Consider the following 23,564-nt stretch of genomic DNA (forward strand, 5'->3'; position numbering starts at 1 on the left):
AGTCTTCTGACTGGTGTGATATCTGTAGCAAACTTCTAATTATTTAATCTTCTTCAGATTTATAAATATACAGTATCAAGCACATACCTGTAGCTATGCAGTTATAACCATAATAAAAAGTAATAAAATACAGGCATTGTTGCAAAAGAATACAGAATATATAACAATTTCATTGTTTATTGATAAATGAAACTGAGACACAGTGTGAATTTTCACTGAGTAAAGCAGCAGGAGCAGAGGGAAGAATATGGTGGTCGTGGTGCTATAAGCAACCTTGAAGAAATCAGTAAATTTTCTTCTGCATCTTTAAATTACTTGCATTTTCCAAGGAATTCCAGCTGAAGAGTTCTGCCACTGTTACTGATGAGGAAAGAAAGCCAAGAATCCATTATCACAAGTCAAGAATCAACTGGTTGTCATTGCACACCCAAAAGAAGGAATCTAGTATTCAGTATCCAGCAAGGGAACTAAGGATCCCCTGAAATTGACAAAAAAGCTGTGTTTCCTTCTATCTATCTATCTATCTATCTATCTATCTATCTATCTATCTATCTATCTATCTATCTATCTATCTATCTATCTATCTATCTATCTATCTATCTATCTATCTATCTCTCTATCTATCTCTCTATCTATCTCTCTATCTATCTATCTATCTATCTATCTATCTATCTATCTATCTATCTATCTATCTATCTATCTATCTATCTATCTATCTATCTAAAGTTACTAAAATATATTGTTTAACACCACCTCACAGTTCATTTTTGTTAGAAAATCATTTATTTTAAAAGAGCTGCCAATAAAAATGCTCTTGTCCCCAGCTGTACTTAGTAAACCTTATACTCACATATATGCATTACAGAAGAAGCACTGATTATCATAGGTTTTTCCATCGGAGGCACAGTGCGGATTGTACTCCTTCGTGCAGCCTTCTTTTGGGTACTTCTTACAATAAACCTGTACAAAAAGTAAATGTTACATTTACTTTCCCTACCCTTCTTTATAGTAACGCAGTAACTATTAACATACGTTGTGCAGTAATCATGTGAGAGACCGATTATGTATTATTATGCTGTCAAGTTGTAAATCCTTCTTTTGTAAGACAAATAAAGCCAAGTCCACTGGTCCTCACTTGTTCCACATGGACTTTACTCTTCCTTGTAGGAGGAACAAGTGGCAGTTGTGGCCAGTAGGCCTTCCTCTTTCCATCTCTTCTGCCATTTGCTACCATTCCTCTTGCAGGAGACCTTTGGTCACTCATATCTTGGTTTCTTTTCAAGTGGACTCTTGCAATGCATTTTACATGAGGCAATCCTTGAAGACTGCCTGGAAGGTACAGATGATCCAGGAGTTATGAGTATATCTTATTTTTTGCCTAGATCACCTTAATACTTTGGGAACTTCAATAGCTACCAGTCAGTTTCCAAATGAAATTGAAGGTGCTTTTTATCACCTTTAAAGCCCTATATGGATCAGGACTTGTTTAGCTCTGGAACTACATATTTCTATTGATTTTGCTTAATCTGGAAGGTCTGGAAGGGAGAGAGATCTCTACTGTGAGGGATTGTCATCTTCAGAGATCTGGGACTGAAACTGGGCCTTTTCCATTGCTACCTCCCATCTGTGGAACAGTTTTCGTTCAGGAATCAGAGAACTACCAATCTTGCTGGTATTTGGGAAACTTATCAAAACTTGGCTGTTCCAAGGAAGCCTTTGAGGTCTGATTTGAGAGATGGAACACTTCAACATGATATGATGTAAATTATATTATTTTTTCTATTATTGTATTTTTAAAATCAATTTACTGAATATTAGAGATGTTGTGACCAAAGTAACATTTAAGTAACATTTAATAGGGACCACTCTGGTGGGAAGGTAACAGCGTTCCGTGCGCCTTTGGCGTCTAGTCATGCCGGCCACATGACCACGGAGACGTCCTCGGACAAGCGCTGGCTCTTTGGCTTTGAAACGGAGATGAGCACCGCCCCCTAGAGTCGGAAACGACTAGCACGCGTGTGCGGGGGAACCTTTACCTTTTTTTTTTTAGCTAGCTATAGTATATAGTTCCCAGCTATTCTTAGTGATACTGAAGAAACATATCTGTGCTTTTATTATTGTATGTTGTATTTATATTACCAAATTCTCTGAGTGATTTACATCTCCTCCTCTGCTATTAAATATCATATACATACACAGATAATAAAAGAAACATAAATGTAACAAAACATAATAGATTATATGTCAGTGTTTGTGGTGTATTATGATTTTAACTGTGTACTGTGCCTTTCAGGGGCTTGGAAGGATAAAGCAAAGGACAGGAGTGAGTGGATAAAAGGGAAAGAATTGGTGTATTGTGCTAAAAGTTTGAATGTAGTTGTTGGTTGTTATAAATTCATCTATGGGAAGATTAGATTAGATTAGATAACCTTTATTGCCATTTTTCCTGTGGGCACAATAGCACACATTAAAAATGAAATTTAGTTGCTTCCTCTCAAAGTGTACACATACATAACACACTTTTAAAACATACTGTATACAACATATGTATAGACCTACACCCTTATATATAAGTAACATAAATATTAATCACTGTCCATCTTGAATACATAACAGAAGAAGGAAGCTTTAGAGTTCACAAAGTTAATACTGTATGAAACAAAGTTGTGATTGAATCTGGATGTTCTGCTTTGGATACCGTGGAGCAAAGAGCAAAGACAAAGGTGGAGAATCTATGCTACTATATAATGCTACTTTAAACATTTTGGTTGGCCTTTCTAACCTGGCAATAAAGTAAATGAAATGATTAGGGATAAACTAATTTAGGAAACACCCCTGCTTTTATCTGGGAGGGCTTATTGATAGAGTCAGACAGAAAACTCTTGTGTATTGATTGCAGGTCTAATTGAAATTTCTGTAACAGAAGTCAAGTGTACAAGGCAGGATAAAGAGGATGAAATCTAAGCTGTAGATTCTGCCCATGTGAGTTTTATGCTGAAGCCACATCAAAGTTGTGAACAAAGAAGAACTGGATACATCAAATAAAGTCAAGATGTTGGAAGAATTCATTTGCATTGCAAGTCACTTCAGCATATGGTGAATTATTATAGCATATGTCTTACTAAGATGTCCCAGTGCAAGCTGTATAAAAAGTTTTGTTAAGGTGCATTATCTTAATGAATTTAACCAGCATGTAATTACAGCAGAGTACCATCTCGGACTATTTTGAGATCTGGAACTACTAGTTTTATTGCCCTGTACAGGAAATTCTGTGCAGCATCCATGTTGTACATTTGAGAATATCAAAATAGCAAAAGAACTAAAATTGAAGTCGGATCAGGGTCAATGTATTTACAAAATACATTTGGGAGGGGAGAGAAATGGAGCAATTGCAAGAGTAACATAAGAGAAACATAAGCATGAAATTACTTGTGCTCAGGGAGCTGTTCATAAATTTAAAATGAAGCTTTGGTGGTGGTAGCTGTAAAACAAATGGAACAATAACAAAAAACAATCTCAGTGGAAATTAGAGAGTGGGTGGGAGTGTGACTGCAGTGGTTACATCAAACATCTGAGTTGCTCCCTTGTTCTTTCCTGACTAGCTCCCACTATTAAAGAGATTTCAAATTTTGTCCTCGCCACCAAAGCAGCCAATGACTGATCACCCTTCAGGCCTTACAAGAGCCAGAGGGAGAGGGAAAGAGAGTGGGAATACGCCCTTCTCATTTTCCTTTTAGCCATGCAATCTATGGCTTTCTGGGACGTGTGATTGGAAAGCATTCTAGCCCTGAAATGACCACACATTTCCCAGATTTCATTCCTACGGGCCTTGGCATTCTGTAAGATAGCCTGTGTGAGTTACCTTGTTTCAATCATCATTACAAACAGACACGAGAGTTTTTAATAGTGTGTAGATGTTTCTTTGATCACCAAACAATCAACCCAGAGTTCTCACTCAAGACACAAACAACCAGGGTCAAATTATCCAACTTCAGATATATTTGTTCTGACCCAGCTCCCCAAACACAACAGACGCGCCAAATAGTCTCTAACATTCCTTTTATTTTAGGAATGCCAGCAGTTTCACACAGCCTCCAAACAACGGAGCTTGCCCCCTTTTCCCCTGTAGGGGTCTCCCAATACCCAGAGTTACTCTCAGTCAGTCTCACCACGCTTGCAGCCAAAAGTCCTTCAAGCAAGTTGGCTATTGTTTAACATGACACACCCATGCTCAGAAGGCACTCCGACTTCCAGTGCCACCAAATCTGCGGAAAAACTCTGGCAAAATTCCTAGGAGAAGTGTCAGGAGTTCCAGATACAAGTGGCTGACCAGCAGGAAGACAAATAGTTGTCTGCCACACCTATTCATCTCCGCCCCTGCCTTTTATCCACAACTGAGGGTGGTGCTCCATTAGCAGCAGTGACCCTTCCACCCCGAAGACCGCCTCATAGCCTCTTGCTGTTCTCCTCTTCTCAGCTTCCACTGCACCCGCGCATCAATCACTGGCCCCATGTGATCCTCCTCTCCTGACTCACTTGCCTCAAGACATGGAGGTCTCAACCTTTCCATCTGAGGGCTGGCGGATGGCTCAGGCTCTGCCTCTGTCCCTGGCTCTGACAGCTCCATTCCTTTGTCAAAGCTTTCAGATGGCCCTGACGCTGGGCCTGGCACCCATTCCTGTGCTTTCTCATCTGAATTGGCTGCTGAGTTCTCTGGCGGCCGACAGGCCACAACAATATTATACAAAATCTATGTGATTTCTAGAAGTTGAAAACAACTTGATGGCACATAATTCATAACCAATTCATGAAATACAAGGGATGTGAATAAGAATACATTTTTGAGACTCACCTCGAGATCTTTTGCAGTGGCAACATCTGCAACCAAAACATTCAAAATAAAAACACTTAGAGCAAATCTATACCATCTTATATTTTGTTCTCTTCATCTCAAAAGGTATGATTTTTGTCTATTTCTGTATATATTTTAGCAGCCTATGTGCCCTGCACTTAATGTAAAACTTAATAGAGGAGTGTCCTAAATCAGATACAAAGCCAAGCTTGGGTTGGACTCAGGGGAGCTTCTGCTTACATTACAAATGCTCCCAATTACATGTAAGAGCTATTTAAGAGATTGAGACATGGCACCGTGCTCGCTTCGGCAGCACATATACTAAAATTGGAACGATACAGAGAAGATTAGCATGGCCCCTGCGCAAGGATGACACGCAAATTCGTGAAGCGTTCCATATTTTTTAGCCAGAGAGTGATAGATTTTAGAGTTTATGGTTGTTAGCATATGGATGTTTATGATTTTTTTTTTTGTTTTTATACCTTGTACTTAGCTCTGGGAAGTCGGGGGGGGGAGGGGGAGAGGGGTTGGGAGGGAGGGGGAGGGGAGGGGGAGGGGGGATTGTTAAAGATAAAATGTATGTTAAAACTTTTTAATAAAAAAAAAGAGATTGAGACATGGCACCATTGGTGTCTTTGCACAGAAAATGTCAAGTATTTGGCAAAAGTACTACTTTGTAATTCAGGGGATTCTCTAGCTTTACAATACAATAAACCCTGAAGAAAATAATAATAATAATAATAATAATAATAATAATAATAATAATAATAATAATAATAATAATAATAATAATAATAATAATAATAATAATAATAATAATAGTTGTCCAGTCTCTTCTTAAAAACCTCCAGTGTTGAATGCTTCAAAACTTCTAGTACTGAAGCATTCACAGCTTCTGGAGGCAGGTTGTTCCACTGATTAATTATTCTAACTGTCAGGAAATTTCTCCTCAATTCTAGATTGCTTCGCTCTTTCATTAGTTTCCATCCATTGCATCTTGTCCTCCCTTCAGGTGCTTTGGAGAATAGCTTGACTCCCTCTTCTTCATAAATTAATGTGACAACTGTAAAAGTCCTTATGGCCACAACTGAGCCCAAAATTTACATTGCTAAGCAAGAGTTTTGACCCATTTTATAACGTTTCTTGCCACTGCAGTTGTTCAATTAGTCACATGGTTGATAAGTGAATCTGGCTTTCCCATTGACTTGACTTGTATTTTGTCAATCACAAAAGGTGATCACATGACCCCAAGACACTGCAACTGCATTAATACATGCCAATTATCAAGGATCCGAGTTTGGAGTATGTGATCAGAGGGATGCTGCAATAGTCATAAGTGTCAAAAACGGTCATAAGTCACATTTTTCAGTGCCTTTGTAACTTTGAATGGTCAGTAAACAAATGGCTGTAATTTGAGGACTCCCTGTAGTAAATAATATAACTGCCATCTTTCCAAAGTCACCAGAGCTATTCTCTATACTTTGCTTGAGTAGCTTGCCTGTTCAGCTGTATAAAAAGTTGTATTCCCCACAAGTTGCTCTAGATGACACCACAATTTGAGAAGTTCTGATCTACAAAATCTTCTTGCAATACAATCAGCTCTGCATAAAATAGCGTCTTGCTTTACTCTGGCTCTTCTATGGATGTTCCTGAAGGAGGAATCAGTTTCCAATGAGGCTGATTTAAGATTGTTGGTGAATTATGGACTTGTTTTCTAGATGGATCATCTAATGGAATGTAAGTTCTGAAAACAAAATCCCCCCACAAGGAAAAGTAGCAATATGAAATACAACCCACCTGAGTACAAAAAGAACACCATTAGAGTAAGCAGCAGAAAGCCGCCTCGCTTCATGATTGAGTTAGTAGGTCTGGTTGTGGTCACACACTTCTGAGGAGGAGGTTCTGTGGGTAGGTCTCTCACATGCCTTTCTTCACTATATATGCGGTCTCTGCTACCTTAATGATGTAATCTCTTCCTCTTTCCAAGAGGAATCATGTGGAAATAGGGTGCCAGAGTGACCTGCCATAAGCAGACCTATTTCAAAACTCTTTTTTTTAAATGCAAAGGTCAAGAATGAAGAAAAACAGTCAATCAACATGTTCACCAAGAATAAGAAAAGCAAATTATTGCTTGAATATACAAGCAATAATAATAATATACATCATAGCCATGTTAAACAATGCATAGTATTGCAAGGGCATCAGTACAAAGAAATTTTAAAACATAGTGAAATGCTCTCATTTGGTCCTACAATAAAATAATAGATTTATAAGTTTTCTAGACAAAACTAAATTCCCTCCTGTAGAAATAAACAGCACTCCTTGCTGCTAACATTCTATCCCTAGCAGCACAAAAACAATAGAATAAGTTTGCTCATTCCAAAGCTTGTTTCAAAGAAACAGCTAGCACACATATTAAAAGATGTTAATATTGTAATATCAAATATAACCACGAGCTTATTGCAAAAAAATCAAGTAATGTATAGCACAGCTGCATTATAACTAAACACCTGGGATGCAAAATCAATGAAGAAGAAATTAGACAAACACTGCAGCACCAAAATGAAAGATCAAGCTGGCAAATAAGTTCAGCAAGCTATCATCACATGAAAGTAAGCTGGAGCATATGAAAGAAAAGAGGCTGGAAAGCAAGAAGAGAAAAACAAACATTATTAAGAAATATCACTTAGAAACAAGGAAGTTTAAGAAAGCACTGGGAATAATAAAACAGCAAATAACAGCAGGTATAAAGTTTGAATCGCACACTATAGGCAAAATCTCCAATTTCAGTCAGATCAGAAATGTTTCTATCAGTCCAACAATGGATAAACCCACTCAAGACCCAACAAAGAGAAAACAGTGCAGTTCTGGATGCAGCTATGGGACAAGCCATAGAAATACAACAAGGCTGCATCTTGGATAAAAATAAAAAAGAAGTTGAAATGAAAGAACAGCAAAAATGGTGGAGAAAAGGATGAAGATCAAGAGCTGGTAAGCACCACATGAAGACAACTGCATAATCTTTGATTGAAACAGCTGTCTGGTCTATATCCACTCATTGCCAAGCACGTTAATGACAAGAAGATGAAATTAAATATTAGTTAACATCTAGTAAACTCTGTCTGAAAAATCCAACAAAAGGGCCAGAACCAGGCATTTATGAACCAATCACCTGCTTACCAATGACTTTCAAATTGATGCAGTGGTGGTGGTTGATGCAGTCCAACAGCATCTAGTTGAAAATTAGCTCTTTCCAGCTGAGCAGAAAGGAAACTGCTCAAATATCAGAGGAACAGAAAATTAGTTCCTAATCAGTAAGATGATTTTAGAAAGCTGCAAGAGAAGGAAGACCAACTTGAATGTGGCTTGGATTGATAACAAAATTATATTTATTTATTTATTTATTTATTTATTTATTTATTTATTTATTTATTAATGTAATTTGTATACCGCCCTTCTCCTGAAGGACTCAGGGCGGTGAACAGGGCAATACATAATAAAAACAAGATACAAAAATTAAAAAGTAATTAAACAGCATGACCCGTAATAAATTAGTACACATTAAAAAGTTAAAACTGATTTATAAAACCCAACCCCATCCCATCAGGCCAGGCCAGCTTGTTCAAAAAGGTGGGTTTTAAGATCGCGCCGGAAGGAGCGGAGATCAGGCGCCATCCGGAGCTTGACCGGAAGATGGTTCCATAAATCCGGCATGCCCACAGAGAACGCCCTCCCCCTGGGGGGCACCAGTCGGCATTCTTTGACTGGTGGCACCCTGAGGAGGCCCTCTCTGTGGGAGCGTACTGGGCGGAGGGAAGTTGATGCCGGTCGCAGGTGCTCCCCAAGGTATTCCGGACCCATGCCATGTAAGGCTTTGTAGGTCATTACTAACACCTTGAATCTCACCCGGAAGACAACTGAAAGCCAATGCAGCTCACGGAGCAGAGGTGTAACATGGGAGTGTCGGGAAACTCCCAACACAACTCTCGCGGCTGCATTCTGTACCAGTTGGAGCCTCTGAGTGGTCTTCAAGGGTAGCCCCATGTAGAGAGCGTTGCAGTAGTCCAGACGAGAGGTCACGAGCGTGTGAGTGACTGTACGTAAGGCATTCCGGTCTAGATAGGGCCACAACTGGCGCACTAGGCGGACCTGGGCGAAGGCCCCCCTAGTCACAGCTACTATATGGTCTTCTAGGGAAAGCTGTGAATCTAGGAGGACTCCCAAGTTGTGAGCCCTATCTACGGGGGATAATAACTCACCCCCCATAGAGAGGGGTGGAATATCCTGAATATCCCGAGATGCCGGTACGCACAGCCACTCAGTCTTGTCAGGGTTGAGTCGAAGCCTGTTTCTCCCCATCCAGACCCGAACCGCCTCCAGGCAACAGGACATCACGTCGAGGGCATCACTGGGGTGGTTTGGGGTCGAAATGAAAAGCTGGGTATCATCAGCATACTGATGATACCCAACTCCAAAACCACGAATGATCTCACCCAGCGGTTTCATGTAGATGTTGAACAGGAGAGGTGAGAGGACCGACCCCTGAGGGACTCCACAAACGAGAGGCCTTGCGGTCGACCTGTGCCCCCCTGCCAACACCGACTGCGAGCGTCCCAGGAGATAGGAGGAGAACCACTGAAGGACCGTGCCTCCCACTCCCAATCTCCTGAGGCGCCGCAGCAGGATACCATGGTCGATGGTATCGAAAGCCGCTGAGAGGTCTAATAGGACTAGGACAGAGGAATATCCCCTGTCCTGAGCCCTCCAGAGATCATTCACCAGCGCGACCAATGACGTCTCCGTGCTGTACCCGGGCCTGAAGCCCGATTGGTACGGGTCTAGATAATCCGCTTCATCCAGAACCAGAGGGAGCTGATGCGCCACCACACTCTCAACAACCTTCGCAAGAAAGCGATGGTTGGAGACTGGATGAAAGTTATTTAACTCCCTACTTAGATAATCTAATGCCCAGAAATAATAAGAGTTAGTAGAAATGTCAGAAATGTTGTGCAAAGATCAATAGCCCAAAGGAAGATACAGTTGCTGGTCAATGGTAATAGTAATAGAGGTTAATAGTAAGAAAGGAATCTTCCAAGGAGACTCACTGTCACCACTACTGTTTTTATTGTTCTGATTTCTGTATAAACAACATTGAACCAGTTAGGTCATGGATGTCAGACACAAAAAACATCTACCAGGTTATCACATTGCCTTCACATGGATGATCTGAAGATATATATGGGAAAACATCTGAAAAAGAATTGCTGTTTGCCACCGCCCATATGTACAGCCACAATATTACAATGGAGTTTGGACTGGACAAATGTGGCACCATCAACAGATCAAAAAAATAGTGAAAACGGATGGAATCAAGATGACCTCTAGAAATAACATCAAGAGTCTGGATGAAGATGATCACTAACAAATACCTGGGTATCCTTCAAGCTGAAAATATCAACCACACTGAAGTCAAGAAGAAAGTTCGATGTGAATACTTCATGAGTGTGAAGAAAATCCTAGTTCAAACTCAGTAGAGGAAATGCCGTCAAGATAATTAGCACCTGAGCAATTCCTGTCATTAGATACAGTTCTGAAATAGTGGACTAGACTCAAGTGGAACTAAAAGCTTTGGATAGGAAGACCAGAAAAATAATGACAATGAATAATGCCCTTTATCCTTGGAGTGATATTAACAAATCCTACTTAATGAGGAAAATAGGTAGGCATGGAATGTTGAAAGTACACCAAATAGTTGAGGAATAAAAAAGGGCATTGGAAGGATATCTGAAAGATAATGAAGAAGATGCAATGAAGCTTGCATACTTTAAAGGCTTACTGATTACTGAAGAGACCAAACTGTCTTAAAAAGACCACATGAAGAACAGAATAGACACATGGCAAGGCAAAGTATTACATAGCCAGTATGTTAAAAAAAATTGCAAGAAAAAGGTGGAGGGGCTAATTCTGGCCTTAATTATGTCTTAAGAATAAATGCATACAACATCAGAACTGAGAAGACAGCAACAGACAGCAAGTGCTATTTCTGCAAAGAAGCTGAAGAAACAGTGGACCATCTAGTTAGTTGCTGCCCAGACTGACTACAAACAATGGCATGAATAAGTAGCAACAATGGTGCATTGACAAAGCTGCAAGAAATACCATTTGCTTACAAGCAGCAACGGGTGGAACCACAACATAGACAAAATAATAGATAATGAAGAAGCTAAAGTGCTCTGGTACTTTAGAACTCAAGCAGACAAGCACCTGCCACATAACACCCCAGGCTTAACAACCGTTGATTAAAAAAACAAAAAAATCTGGATAGTGGACTCTGCAGTACCCAGAAACAGTAGAATAGAAGAGAAAGAACTTGAGAAAGTAACAAAATATAAAGACCTGCAAATAGAAGTAGAATGACTATCACACACACACACACAAAAGAAAGATAACAACCAATAGTAATCTGCACTTTGGGTGCCATCCCAAAGTATCAGGAGCACCACAAAATCATCATCAGTTAGTTGCAAAAGGCAGCTTTCATCCTCTGACAATACCTTTAGCACCATAAATAACAACATCTACTTAACCCAGATCCTTGGGAATAGGTAGATAAAAATGCCAAATCCAGTCTGAACATCTGGTTGACTGTGTGACAAACCATGTATTAATAAAATAAATACATAAAATGTATGTTGATATACATACATTTGAAGGGTGGCATGTGGTATGTTAAGGAAGAATCCGCAAATCCTGTGATATCATAAACTTTAAATGATCAATGAATTTACGTATTCATTTATGAATTATACTCAAATTCATAATTCTATGATTCGTTTACTGAAATAGTAAATAAATCCACTGATTGGCTTATGGTTTGGTAGATGGATTCACAGGTTTAACAATTTCCCTAAAGCAGACATGTCAAACACAAGGCCCGGGGGCCGGATCCGGCCCGCGAAGTGGTTTCATGCGGCCCGCAAAGCCATCCTGGAAACAGTGAGGGAACGGCCCCCACTGCCTTGGCTCTGGCCCAGAGACCCTCCTTCTGCCAGAGACCCCCAGATCTGTCCCACTCCTGCCCAGGCCCCCATAGGCACCCTTGATGCGAACGATGTAGAGCTGGCCACGCCCACCCAGTAGACCATACACACTCTAGCCACGCCCACCCAGTAGGCCATGCCCACCCAGGCCACACCCACCCGGCCCCTTGGGGGCAACCGCAGTGCTGATGCGGCCCTCAATGAAATTGAGTTTGACACCCCTGCCCTAAAGCTAGTTTAGGGAGTCACTTTAGGGAGATTGGCACTTACAGGCCTGATCAACTTTAGAATCAGTTAAATCTACCCTTTAGATTGGTCAAAAAATTCCCCAAGAATTGTGACACCACCACCACCACCCCCAGTCTGTGAATACCTGGGATGAAGAAATTGCCAATGATATAGTTCACCCTACATCCGTCGTTTCTTCTTTTGGTTTACCTAATATGGAACCCACTGAGACAGGGATTTCCTATGGAAGCAAGCATGAGTATGTATGTGGATTATGGGTTTTTTCCCCCTAAAGAGCATATATTACTATATATGTGTATATGTATCCCCAAAGCAAAACTTTCAAGAAAGAAAAAGCTGCAATACAAATTCTGACTCACCTGAAAACAAGAACACCACAATCAGCATGAGTGGCAGAAAGCCTCTAGATTTCATCATTGTCTTAGTAGGCTTGGTTGTGGTAACATTCTTTTGACCAATAGATGCTAAAGGTCAGTGCTCAAAACTTTTCCTTCTCTTACCTGGGCATTTATACATATCTCTGTCCCTTAGTCATGTAACCTTTCCCTCCTTGCAGATGAAATTCCATGTTAAGTAAGGTGGGCTGTGTAATGTGTACTTGTGTAATGAGATGTACTGATTTGAAATTTCCTTTTTTGTGCAGGGTTCAGAATGTAAGAAATGTATGGCAATTAGTATGTCCACAAGCAATAAATACAAATAAATTGTTTTCTTTATGTCATAGACAAGTTAAAATTTACATATTTTGTTCCCAGGACAACAGTATAAAGATATTTTAAAAGAAGACCTCCCTAAATATTCTCACATAAAATAATAATATGATAAAATAAATTAAATTAATAGATATGTTTTCTAGATAAAACTGCTGGCTGTAAAAACAAATCATACCTGTTTCTAGTAGTATTCTACCAATATTAGTAAATAACATCTCCTTTTAAATTTCTTGGGTTAGTGATGTCATTCCATATAAAATAAACCAAGTAACAGAGTTTTTCCTTGGTGGCAATAATTGTCTTTTATTTTTTTATTCTAATGAAAAGCATTTTCCTTCAGTGACAAGCTTTGAAACTCATTACAAACTCTTAACTCTTTCTTGATCCTTTGCAACTGATCTTATTTCTTGTTTCTATATTGCATGCTTGTATCATTTCTAATTTTCCTCATTAAGTGGTCTAAGAAGGAAACCTCAAAAGCCTTCCAAAACTCCAGCATCTTGTCAGAGAAGAAGCAGAAGCAACTGCAGGTATCATTAATCCACAAGCACAGGACAAAAATGCTCCCCTCTGCAAACAGCCAGGTGCTGTCCTAGCTTCCCAGAATATTTTGCCCTTCATGGGGTCATCCATCCCTTCCAGTACGAAGTTCTTGTGGAAATGTGATATTATAAAGGCTTATGGTTAAAAACCTCTCTTTTAGCACAGGTCAGGATTCAAGAAATATGTGGCAGTCTACATTTAAACTAATGGCAATTTTGGGGACCAAATCCATATCTCAAATTCAAATGGTTCTAGCAATTAACTTTGTCCAGTTGATTTTTACTTTTACCATTTGTCAAACTTGCACCTGCTTTGTAAGCAAAATCCACTTCTTCTTCTGTTACAAATGTGCCACATTTGTGGGACTAGTTAATATTTGAAAAGGTGTGCCATGTTGTTGGGTTAGATAGTATTTGAAAAGACATCTGATTGGTTTGTGAATTGCTTCTGACAATGTAGATGGGGCATGAAGCACATCAATACTTCGTTTGAGACACCCTTGACTATTCCCTACACATTAGGGAATAATGTGATGCAGTTCAGCAATAAATAATAAGCAAAACCATTGTGATTACCATGTTTTTGACAGATAGTTACATCCAGTTCATTTTATCCTTTTGTAATCAGAATCTACTGCTTACATGTAGATATGTTTTTAAAAAGGGGGGTGGGGGAAGAAAACACCAATATAGTACATGACAACTTTTTAAGTAAATATATATGTTCTATGTGTTGCCCTAGACATGGCAGCCATGACTTGAAAGCAAATCAATGTTGGGTTTTTCTTTTTTCTTTTTTTATTGAAAAGTTTTACAATACATTTTATCTTTAACAATCCCTCCCCCCCTCCCTCCACCCAACCCTTCCTAACCCTCCCTAACCCTCCCCCCTTCCCCCCTCCCCCCTCCCCGACTTCCCAGAGCTAAATACAAGGTATAAAAGTAAAAACAATCATAAACAACCATATGTTAGCAACAATAAACTATTAAGTCTATCGCACTCTAGCTCATATGAAATGACTACAAGCAATACTAATATCACATAAAAAGACTTATACAAATGCTAAATGAAACTTTTTGGTCCCTTAATTACGGCAGCAAGACTTTTAGTAGGTCAATATTGGAAGAAGGAGGAACTGCCGACTATAGAAGAATGGACTCTAAAAGTTTCTGACCTGGCGGAAATGGCAAAGATTTCGGCTTATTTGAAAGACCATTCGCAACAACATTATATTATGGAGTGGAAAAAGTGGATTGATTATATCCAGAACAAATGTTGGGTTTTTCAATGTTGAAGTTTGCAACACATTTGTGACCTCCTCCATACAACCAGCTGTTAGGAAAGGTGATAAATGGTACCAGAACAGGATCTCAGTCTCAACTAAATCCACAATAATATTTTTTTTGCCATTCATAAGCTAAGTTCTCATCTTCCTGTAGATAATTAGAAGACGAAAAGGCCATCTATGCTCTATGAATGATTAAAATAGTCCTTGTTTAGTGACCACAGTTGGGACCGGCAGTTCTGTCGTTAAACAAAGTGGTTGCTAAATGGGAAATCATGTGACTGCTTCCTTTTCGCCACTCCCTTACCCTTTGAAATGCTTACTCAGGTACTGGGATAATTAGCAGAAGGGAATTGATGTTTGTATTTACATTTGTAAGAAATAAAGAGAATAGGCAGACACACAATGGGAAATATAATGAAAAGGAATGAGCTGGGGCTGGTAGCCACAAGCATGCTAGGCAAGCAGCCTGGTGTATTCCCTATTGAGTGTCTGCTTAGTCTTTTGTAAATCTCTTACCCTATGAGGGAAGGGAAAAAAAGAAAAACAACACATTAGGGACAGGACAATGCATACTGACAACGTGTAATGGTGATCATGAAAGAGAGAGAGAGAGAGAGAGAGAGAGAGAGAGAGAGAGAGAGAGAGAGAGAGAGAGAGAGAGAGAGAGAGAGAGAGAGAGAGAGAGAGAGAGAGAGATTTCAATGGACATTTAAGTTTTGAACAATGAAGGTAACTTATAGAATTCTCATTTTTCCTCTTAAGTGTTGGAAAAGAGCAATCAAGTGTTTCCTTGAAGACCATAGTTTGGCATGAAGAGGTTCCTCATGCGTAGTTTTTAATTACATTTTGCATAATTGGCTAATCTATTAAATATATTAAAGATTAGGCTAGTCTGTAGAAAAGAAAGACTAGGGAGTACATGACAGCAGTATTCCAGTATTTGAGAGATTGCCACAAGGAGGAGGGGGTCAATTTATTTTCCAAAGGGAACTAATCAAGGAGAGAAGCAACTAGGAGTTAAGGAGAAACTTCCTAACAGTGAGGACAATTAACCAGTGCAACAGCTTGCCTTCAGAAATTGTGGGTGCTTCATAACTTGAGGTTTTAAAGAAGAGACTGGACAGTCACTTGTCTCAATGATTTGGGACTCCTGCTTGAGCAGGGGGTTGGACTAGAAGACCTCCAAGGTCCCTTCCAGCTCTTTTCTGACTAATAATTAAGATGTGCAGATGCAGCTTGCAAGCCTGCAAAATATATGAAATGAGATAAGGAAGAACGAAGCAACCAAGTTTCATTTTCACATTCCCCTTCGTTACTCTCATGTGCCCTGATTAGAATGGAGCAGAACATTAAACCTAGACTAAGCCTAAAGTGATGAAACTTAACCTACTCCTCTTTTCAGCACAGACTGGATTTTTTCTCTCACACACAAAAAAAAAACCCCTTCTTTACTTCTAGCAACCAATTCTTGGTTTCTTAAGCACTGAAGCAGAATTTGTCAAGATATGTCAATTGTTGTTACGTTTGCAATGTTTGCAAAGATGATAATATGTACAGACAACAATGCAGGGAAAGGACTATGGGACATTTTCACTTTCAATGTGGGCCTGCATTGTTGCTGCATGAAATGGAGAATAGATTGTTAGAAATTTAGAAAGAGAAAAGGAAATTTCACATTTTCTGCATACAATCTCTGTGACTATGTACGCATTTGTGCTCCTAAAGTTATCCAACTTTAGAGATGAATATCATCAAAGGTGCATTCATTATGAGAAGGGGAGTATGTGATTTGGGTCTCATGTCAGGAGATGATAGAGAAATCTCATATTTGAATATTTCTGAATGGGAAACAGCTCCTGCGTAAAGATAATCTAAAACATTACTGAAAATGTTTTACCTTGAGGGAATGTACTTTCTGCAGAAGTGCTTTTTCTGTCATGAGGAAAAATTTCCTGATTTACGTGGTACCAGTAACCAACCTTTAATTATTGTTCCTTGCCAATAATATACAACATTTTCAATATGTGGCAATATGTACCCAATTGCATATTTATGAAGTTATTGTTCATTTTAAAATGCAATAATAAAACTATAAACATATGCCAATGTGAGCCAACTTGGTGTGGTGGTAAAAGCACAGGCTAAAAAGTCATGAAGTCAGCTAACTGTTCTTGGCCAGTCACTGCTAGGAAAGGAGGCAAGGGCGAATTATTTTTGAAAAAATATGTGCAAAGAAAAATGCACAAACAAGTTGACGCAATTGAAATGAGTCAACTTTGACTCAAAGGAACTAAAATTAAAAAATTATGTCCAGATATTTATTTAAAAAGAAGATTCATGGAGAAATAATGCTTAGGTTTTTTTTATTGATAAGTCAGGCTAAGACATTTAAGAGAGCAATGGAGCAGAAGCAGAGGAAAGAACAGATGTTTACGTGTTTACATGAACAAGTTGTCAAGGTTGTGGGATATTCTCTGGCAAATGTTCTTTAATCTTCTGCATCTTCAAATTTTCGACATTGTCCAAAGTATCTCAGCCGAAGTCTTCTACCACTATAGCTGAAGGGAAAACAGAGCCAAAAAAATAAAAATAAGAACCACAGGTGTGCATCCACCATCAGGGCCCAGACAAGCAAAAAAAACTAGAATAATTAGCAATGTTACTTACGATCTCCTGAAACAGGCAAGTTGGCTATAGTTCTCCCTCTCCTTAAAATTAGTAAAATTGACACCACTACATAATCTATCTGGGACAGACAATGTTTTCTGAGTGAATTTTGTAGCCTACTTTAAAGGAGGATCAGTTTTCACATTTATTTTATTAAAACCCAGAAATCTAGGGGAGACTATACAAATACTTTCTTTTCCAGCTGTATAGAGTGAACTGTATACTTACATATACGCATTGCAGAAAAAACATTGGTTGCCATAGGTTTTGCCATCAGAGCCACAGTGGGGTCGATACTCCATGGTGCAGATTTTCCTTGGGTATCCCCTACAATAATGCTATTGGAAGAAGCAAATGATTCATTTCACAGGACTACCCTATTAAGACCACTGATAAGTTGAATAACCTGGGCTAAATTGATTATCTGTTATCTTATTTTGTCAAGTTGTAATTCACTCTTCAGCAGAGTTAACTTTTGTTTTGGTTGATCCTCCTTGTCCCCATATAGGCCATCATGCATCAGCAATGCTGGAAAATGGATCTGGGTTTTTTAGGAATTATATCTTATGGTCTTTATATTGCTATATAGATAAATTCTGCATGGATTGCAACATCTCTCCCAACATTAAATAGATATACACATGAGATACACTGAAAGAAAAACCTCCACAACAGTAATATAAAACATTGTTTAGTTTGTTATGGTTTACGTTATATAGTGTGTATGTTTTTAATTGTGTGCTGTGCCCTTAAAGGGCTTAGGAGAGTGAGAAGCTTGGGAGAGGGAATGGATAAAAGTAGAAGGTCTGGCTTGATGAGAAAAACTGCCTGAAAAATTGTTCTCTTATGGTATCTGAGGGTACAATACATTGGCAATAAAAGTGGTGGTGGTGGGGAGGGACAGGCATGAGATTATTATGCATCCATATTTTGGGGTTCTACACAGGGACTATATTTAATAACTGAAATCTGGTACTCACCATTTCATTGATTTTTTGGGCAGCAATGTCTGAAAAAAACACATAGTAATGAAAAAAATGAAAGAACTCCATATTATCTCCTAATTTTTATTTTTTTATTTGTAATGTGCCTTTCTCCCTCCTTGATCAATTAAATAAAAAGAATAAACACAAAATCCAGTAAAAACCAACTGAATACTACTAATAAAGTTGACAGGATTATCATTAGGCAGTTCAATATTGTTAATTTCTGAAGGAATTTTGCTTATGATACACCTGAAAGGACCACTTTATTCCAACTATTGGGAATGCTGAGCACTGGTGTATACAACAAGGCTTCACCACTCCCCAAAATAGAAGGTGATCATGTGATCCCTCACTTGTCTAAAACAAAATAAAATACAATAAATAAAATCAATATAATATAACAATATAACTTCTTCACAATGCCTGATCAGCTGGTATTAACCCTTGAACTGATTTTTAGAACAGCTATATCTGGTATGAAAACATACTAAATTATTGAAATAGCTCCATATTATCTCCTATTTTTTAAAAAATTAATTGTATGCTTGCATGTGCCCTCTCCCTTTGCTCCCTCACTGAAATTAAAATCCTTAACCAGCTGAGCAACAATTATTTGAACCTGAATAATCTTCCAGTAAAATAGCCAATTCTGCACTAATAAACTCCAATTTCTATTTGCTTCTTGTGCAGATTCTCCTGACCAAGAATTATTTCCCACTGAACCAGCCTTAATAATCGGTGTATTATTGTCTTTTTTTCCTGGGGATAAAGGGGTCCTCAAATCTCTCAAAAGAAGAAAAGTTGGATTGGTAAGCAGAACTTACTGGAGTACAAGAAGAAGAGCAGCAGAGTGAGCAGCAGAAAGCTTCCTGGCTTCATGATTGTGTCACGGAACCTGGTTGAGGTAATACTCTTTGGAGCAGTAGATGCTGAAGGTGAGGTCTCAAAGCTTTGCCCTGTCCTTCCAGGCTATATATGCATATCCTGACCACTTTGGTGATGAAATCTCTCCTTTCTGGATGCAATTGGATGTGAAATTGGCCTATTGCTGAAATATGTGGCAAGCTTATCAGTTTGTAAATTTGCTTTTACACAATTAACCCAGGTGTTGCGTACTGGGTTCTTTGCTGCAAGAAGGAGACAAGGCGAGAGAGTTCAGGCAGGAACATGCTTTATTGAACACAGGAACTGAACTAGTAACCAAGGCTTCTATGCAGCTATTTATACTGCTGGCCACTAGGCGGTGGCCAATAGGTTTGAAGCAGCCTATTGCCACCCTAGAGCCAACCAATGGTGGTCCTGGAGACTTCTTGTGTGAGAAGCCAGTGACCATTACCCAGACTCCCTGATTAAGCAATCTTAAACAGCATTCAAAGACACATGGTACAGTTCAAGTGAAACAGGCCCAATACATTACACCCCTCCCCTCTAGAATGTACAAACATTATAAAAAAGATAGTTGAAATAAGGTACAGCAGTGATACAATTATTGCAATAATAAAATCACTTTAGAACAAAATCTTGCAAATAGGTTGGAGGTCTACGTGACCAGCCAATTCCCGGTTTACCAGCTTGCCTGCTGGGTGGAGTAGACCAGGACTCATGAGTCCATGAGAGTCAGACTGACTTGAGTCCTTTTGGCTGGCCATTCCAGGTTGGCCCAAACCAAAGTCCAATGTAGAAGCAGAGTTAGCACAGGAGCTGTCTGGATCGGGTTAACTTTCCCCATCAGGGGACCCATGTTGCACTCCTGGGGTTTGTCCATCTATGACCACCTCCCCGTTGTACTGAATGGTGGAGTCCTCAGAGCATGTGAATTGCCCCACTTGGCTGCCGGTTTCTGGCTCTAGGAGCAGACCCGTTGTGAGGTCCTCGCTTTGTGGCCATTCTGGGAACCGCTTCTGCAGCCGATAAATATGGCGACGAATGACTCGCCCACCATCCAGAGCCACCTCGTACAATAGGGGGCCTGAGACTTTGACAATTTTACCCGGCACCCTCAAGTTCCCATGCCCATAGTTCCTGGCCCACACTCCATCACCCACTTGCAATCCCCTCGGAGGCTTTGGGCAAGAGGCGTCTGCTGCCACCCAATCTGGATGCAACCTGTCCAGTTTAGTGATGAGTCTTCTTCCCCAGAGAAGCTCTGCTGGGCTCTTGCCTGTTGCTGTGCAAGGCGTAGTGTGCTGGCAAAGCAAAAAGTCAGCCAGCCTATGGTGCCAATCCCCAGTCACTATGCGCTTGAGTGACTGCTTTGTAGTGCACACCATCCGTTCGGCCTGCCATTAGTCGAGGGGTGAAAGGGAGCCGATGTAGCATGCCTTATGAGGTTAGTCCTCAAGAAGGCTTGAAACTCTGCCGCTGTGAACTGGGCCCTGTTATCGGATACTACGACATCCGGCAGCCCGTGTGTTGCAAAAAGCTTTCTAATCACCTGAATGGTCCTAGCAGTAGTCATATTTGAGATAGGAATAACTTCCAGCCATTTAAAGTGGCTGTTGACCACTATCAAAAATTGCTGTCCCTGAAAGGGCCCAGCAAGGTCAATGTGAATCCTCGACCAAGGAGTATGTGTCTCCTCCCATCTGTGGACAGGAGCATGTGGCATTTCTAGCCTGGACTGTTGACACATGTAACACCCGTGTACTTGAGCCTAAATAGCCTTATCTAACCCAGGCCACCATAGGTAGCTTCATGCAAATGCCTTCATCCGGACAATGCCCGGATGTCTCTCATGCAAAGATTGAAGTACCCTGTCTCTTAATGAACTGTGGACAATGTCCCTGCTTCCCCATAAAATGTAACCCTTGTGAGCTGAAAGCTCTTGTCTACATGTGAAGTAGCTCTGGAACTCGGGTCCAGGACTATTTTCAAGCCACCCTGTGTGAATCCAGGACAGCACCCTGCTTAAAACCTTTTCTGCAGCAGTTTCTGCAGCCACATCCCCAGCATGGAGGGGAAACTCAGGCAAATCCTGAATAGACAAAATGTGAGCTGCTGGAGCTGGAGCTGGCTCTATCTGTGGCAATGGCAATCGGCTAAGGCCGTCTGCGTGGCCCATGTCTTTGCCGTGTTTGTGAACCAGCCTGAAGCTGTAGGCTGACAAGAAGATGGACCATCTTAACATCCTAGGGGACAGAATTTGGGGTGTCTGCTTATCTGTTGTAAATAACCCCAACACTGGCTTATGGTCAGCGAAGACCGTGAATTCCCTGCCATACAAGTAATCATGGCATTTCTTCACCCTGGCCACAATGGCCAAGGCCTCTTTGTTAATTTGGACAGAGGACAATGTCCTTGAGTAGTAGGCATTTGGGACTTGAGTCCCATCACTTTCCAAATGACTTAAAAGAGCCCCTACCCCATAAGGGGATGTGTCACATGCAAGGCATACAGGCAATGACTCTTTAAAGTGACTGAGCACTGAATTGGAAGACAGTAGTGACTTTACTGCCTTAAAACTGTTTTTGTAAACCTTGGTCCACTTCCATGGGGTATTTTTGTCTAAGACCCGGTATAATGGCTGTGCCACTGCAGCCTTGTTAGGAAGGAATGCATGGTAAAATTAAGGAAACTAAAGAATGCCTGAAGCTCTCCTTTTGACCTGGGGCTAGGTGCCTGCTGAATGGCCTTCAGCTTGGACTTGGCAGGGTGGATGCTTTCAGCATCAATATGGAAACCCAGGAACTCAGTAGAGGGGACCCCAATGCTACACTCTTTTTAAGTTTAAGGCCTGCTTTGTGGAACCATTGAAGGACAGCCTTGAGCCTCCTTGCAAGCACCTCAGTGGACTCACCAGCAATAAGCACATTGTTGAAGTAGGGGCAGACCACTGGAATGTCCTTGAGTGTATGTTCCATAACACCTTGAAAAATGCCAGGGGCTACACTAACCCCAAATTGGAGGTGCTTTACTTTAAAAGCCCTCCTGTGTGTTACAATGGTTTGTGTAGCTGCTGTGGCCTCATCCACAGGTAGCTAGTGATAAGCCTGTGCCAAATCTAACTTCGCAAAAACTGTACCCCTTGCAGTGATGCCAAGATGTGGCTAACGACTGGCACCGGGTACACATGCTGCTAAAGTGCCCGATTAATGGTGCACTTGTAATCAGTGCAAATCCTGACCTCCCCGTCGGCCTTAAGTAGCATGACAATTGGGGTTTCCCATTCACCCCCATCTATGGGCTTTAGTACCCCTTGTTCAACTACCTTATCCAGCTCTGCATCAATCTTATGTTTAAGTGGAAATGGCACTCTGCAGAATTTGATCCTCATAGGCATTATGGCAGGATCAAGTTTAAAGGCTATCGGAGGGCCCTTGTACGTTCCAAGGCTAGTGTCAAAAACATCCGTGAACTCCTCACATACTGATGGCAAGTTCACCGTTTGTGTCCGGTGGATTCCAGTGACCTGGATGCCCAGAGCATCAAACCAATCAAGACCTATTAAACTCATTCACTGACCCTCCACTACAATAACATCTAGAGGCCCTGAAAACCCCTTGAACTTGACGGCCAATGTGGCCTCGCCTTTGACGGCAACTCGAGAGTTTGGGATGTCAGTCAGGTTGATGTCAGATGGCCTAAGCTTGGCCCACCTCTTGCTGCAATTGCAGACGAAACGGAAGGTTTTGAGTGAAATGATGGACACGGCTGACCAGGGATGCCTTGCAGCTTGACCTGAAGTTGGAATTTGGGCTTAAGAGGGTGACGAGCTCCCGTGTGGCAAACACTCTGACAGCTGGAGCAAAACCCTACACTGAACTGCCCTGGGGCCCTGGTACCTCTCTTAATCGGAATGTCCAAATGGCAGTCCTTCTGTTGACCTCTACAGACTGAAGCGATGTGGCTGGTCTTCCTGGAAGCCAGACATGTGGCTGTCAGGAACCTGCATTGGTGGCGGCCACCACAACCCGGCCACCGAGGGAAGGAAACTGCCTTGTAAGTAGTCCTTTGTTCTTTGTCATTGTGCCATTGAAGCTTGTCCACTTCGTGGCTGCAGTCGACATCCTGTGGGAGTTCGGCATCCTCATGGTGCACAGCCTCCTCCTGCTGAGTGTTTTTGGCAGGCTGCATGGCTTTCACAGCCCCGCCGGTGGCTTCGTCTGCCATGATCTCTTTCAAGGCTTCCTGGAGCAAGAGAGTCTCTTTTGCAAAGAGTTTCTGCTGCAGCTCTCTGCTCCACAGTCCTCAGATGAGTCAGTCTTGAAGCCTTTCTTCTAAATCGGA

General features: G+C 40.7%; 2 protein-coding genes across 2 annotated transcripts; both read right to left on the reverse strand.

Annotated features, from left to right (window-relative positions):
• Nucleotides 1–226: 226 nt before the first annotated feature.
• Nucleotides 227–6,722, reverse strand: LOC308660892 (ovomucoid-like). Its single transcript, XM_081315521.1, has 4 exons — nt 6,650–6,722; nt 4,853–4,878; nt 851–960; nt 227–360 (listed from the first exon to the last, which is right to left on the reverse strand). The coding sequence occupies exons 1-4, from the start codon at nt 6,702–6,704 to the stop codon at nt 312–314; spliced, it is 240 nt and encodes a 79-aa protein (XP_081171647.1). The 5' UTR covers nt 6,705–6,722; the 3' UTR covers nt 227–311.
• Nucleotides 6,723–17,068: 10,346 nt separating this feature from the next.
• On the reverse strand, nt 17,069–19,267 carry LOC308661799 (ovomucoid-like). Its single transcript, XM_081316988.1, has 4 exons — nt 19,163–19,267; nt 18,333–18,361; nt 17,581–17,690; nt 17,069–17,243 (listed from the first exon to the last, which is right to left on the reverse strand). Exons 1-4 carry the CDS (start codon nt 19,215–19,217, stop codon nt 17,174–17,176), a joined length of 264 nt encoding a protein of 87 aa, XP_081173114.1. The 5' UTR covers nt 19,218–19,267; the 3' UTR covers nt 17,069–17,173.
• Between the last annotated feature and the right edge of the window lie 4,297 nt (nt 19,268–23,564).

The sequence above is a fragment of the Vipera berus genome (genome assembly GCF_964194415.1).
Source record: "Vipera berus genome assembly, chromosome: 2".
Taxonomy (NCBI): domain Eukaryota; kingdom Metazoa; phylum Chordata; class Lepidosauria; order Squamata; family Viperidae; genus Vipera; species Vipera berus.

What these genes read in the sequence shown, in the direction of transcription:
- LOC308661799 (XM_081316988.1), bottom strand. Translation starts at nt 19,217, where the DNA reads ATGAAGCCAGGAAGCTTTCTGCTGCTCACTCTGCTGCTCTTCTTCTTG. An exon ending in GCTCTTCTTCTTGTACTCCA is followed by an intron (nt 18,362 to 19,162) that starts GTAAGTTCTGCT and finishes TGTTTTTTTCAG; the next exon opens with ACATTGCTGCCCAAAAAATC. An exon ending in TTTTTCTGCAATGCGTATAT is followed by an intron (nt 17,244 to 17,580) that starts GTAAGTATACAG and finishes TTTTCCCTTCAG; the next exon opens with CTATAGTGGTAGAAGACTTC.
- LOC308660892 (XM_081315521.1), bottom strand. Translation starts at nt 6,704, where the DNA reads ATGAAGCGAGGCGGCTTTCTGCTGCTTACTCTAATGGTGTTCTTTTTG. An exon ending in GGTGTTCTTTTTGTACTCAG is followed by an intron (nt 4,879 to 6,649) that starts GTGGGTTGTATT and finishes TTTTGGTTGCAG; the next exon opens with ATGTTGCCACTGCAAAAGAT. An exon ending in CCACTGCAAAAGATCTCGAG is followed by an intron (nt 961 to 4,852) that starts GTGAGTCTCAAA and finishes CTTTTTGTACAG; the next exon opens with GTTTATTGTAAGAAGTACCC.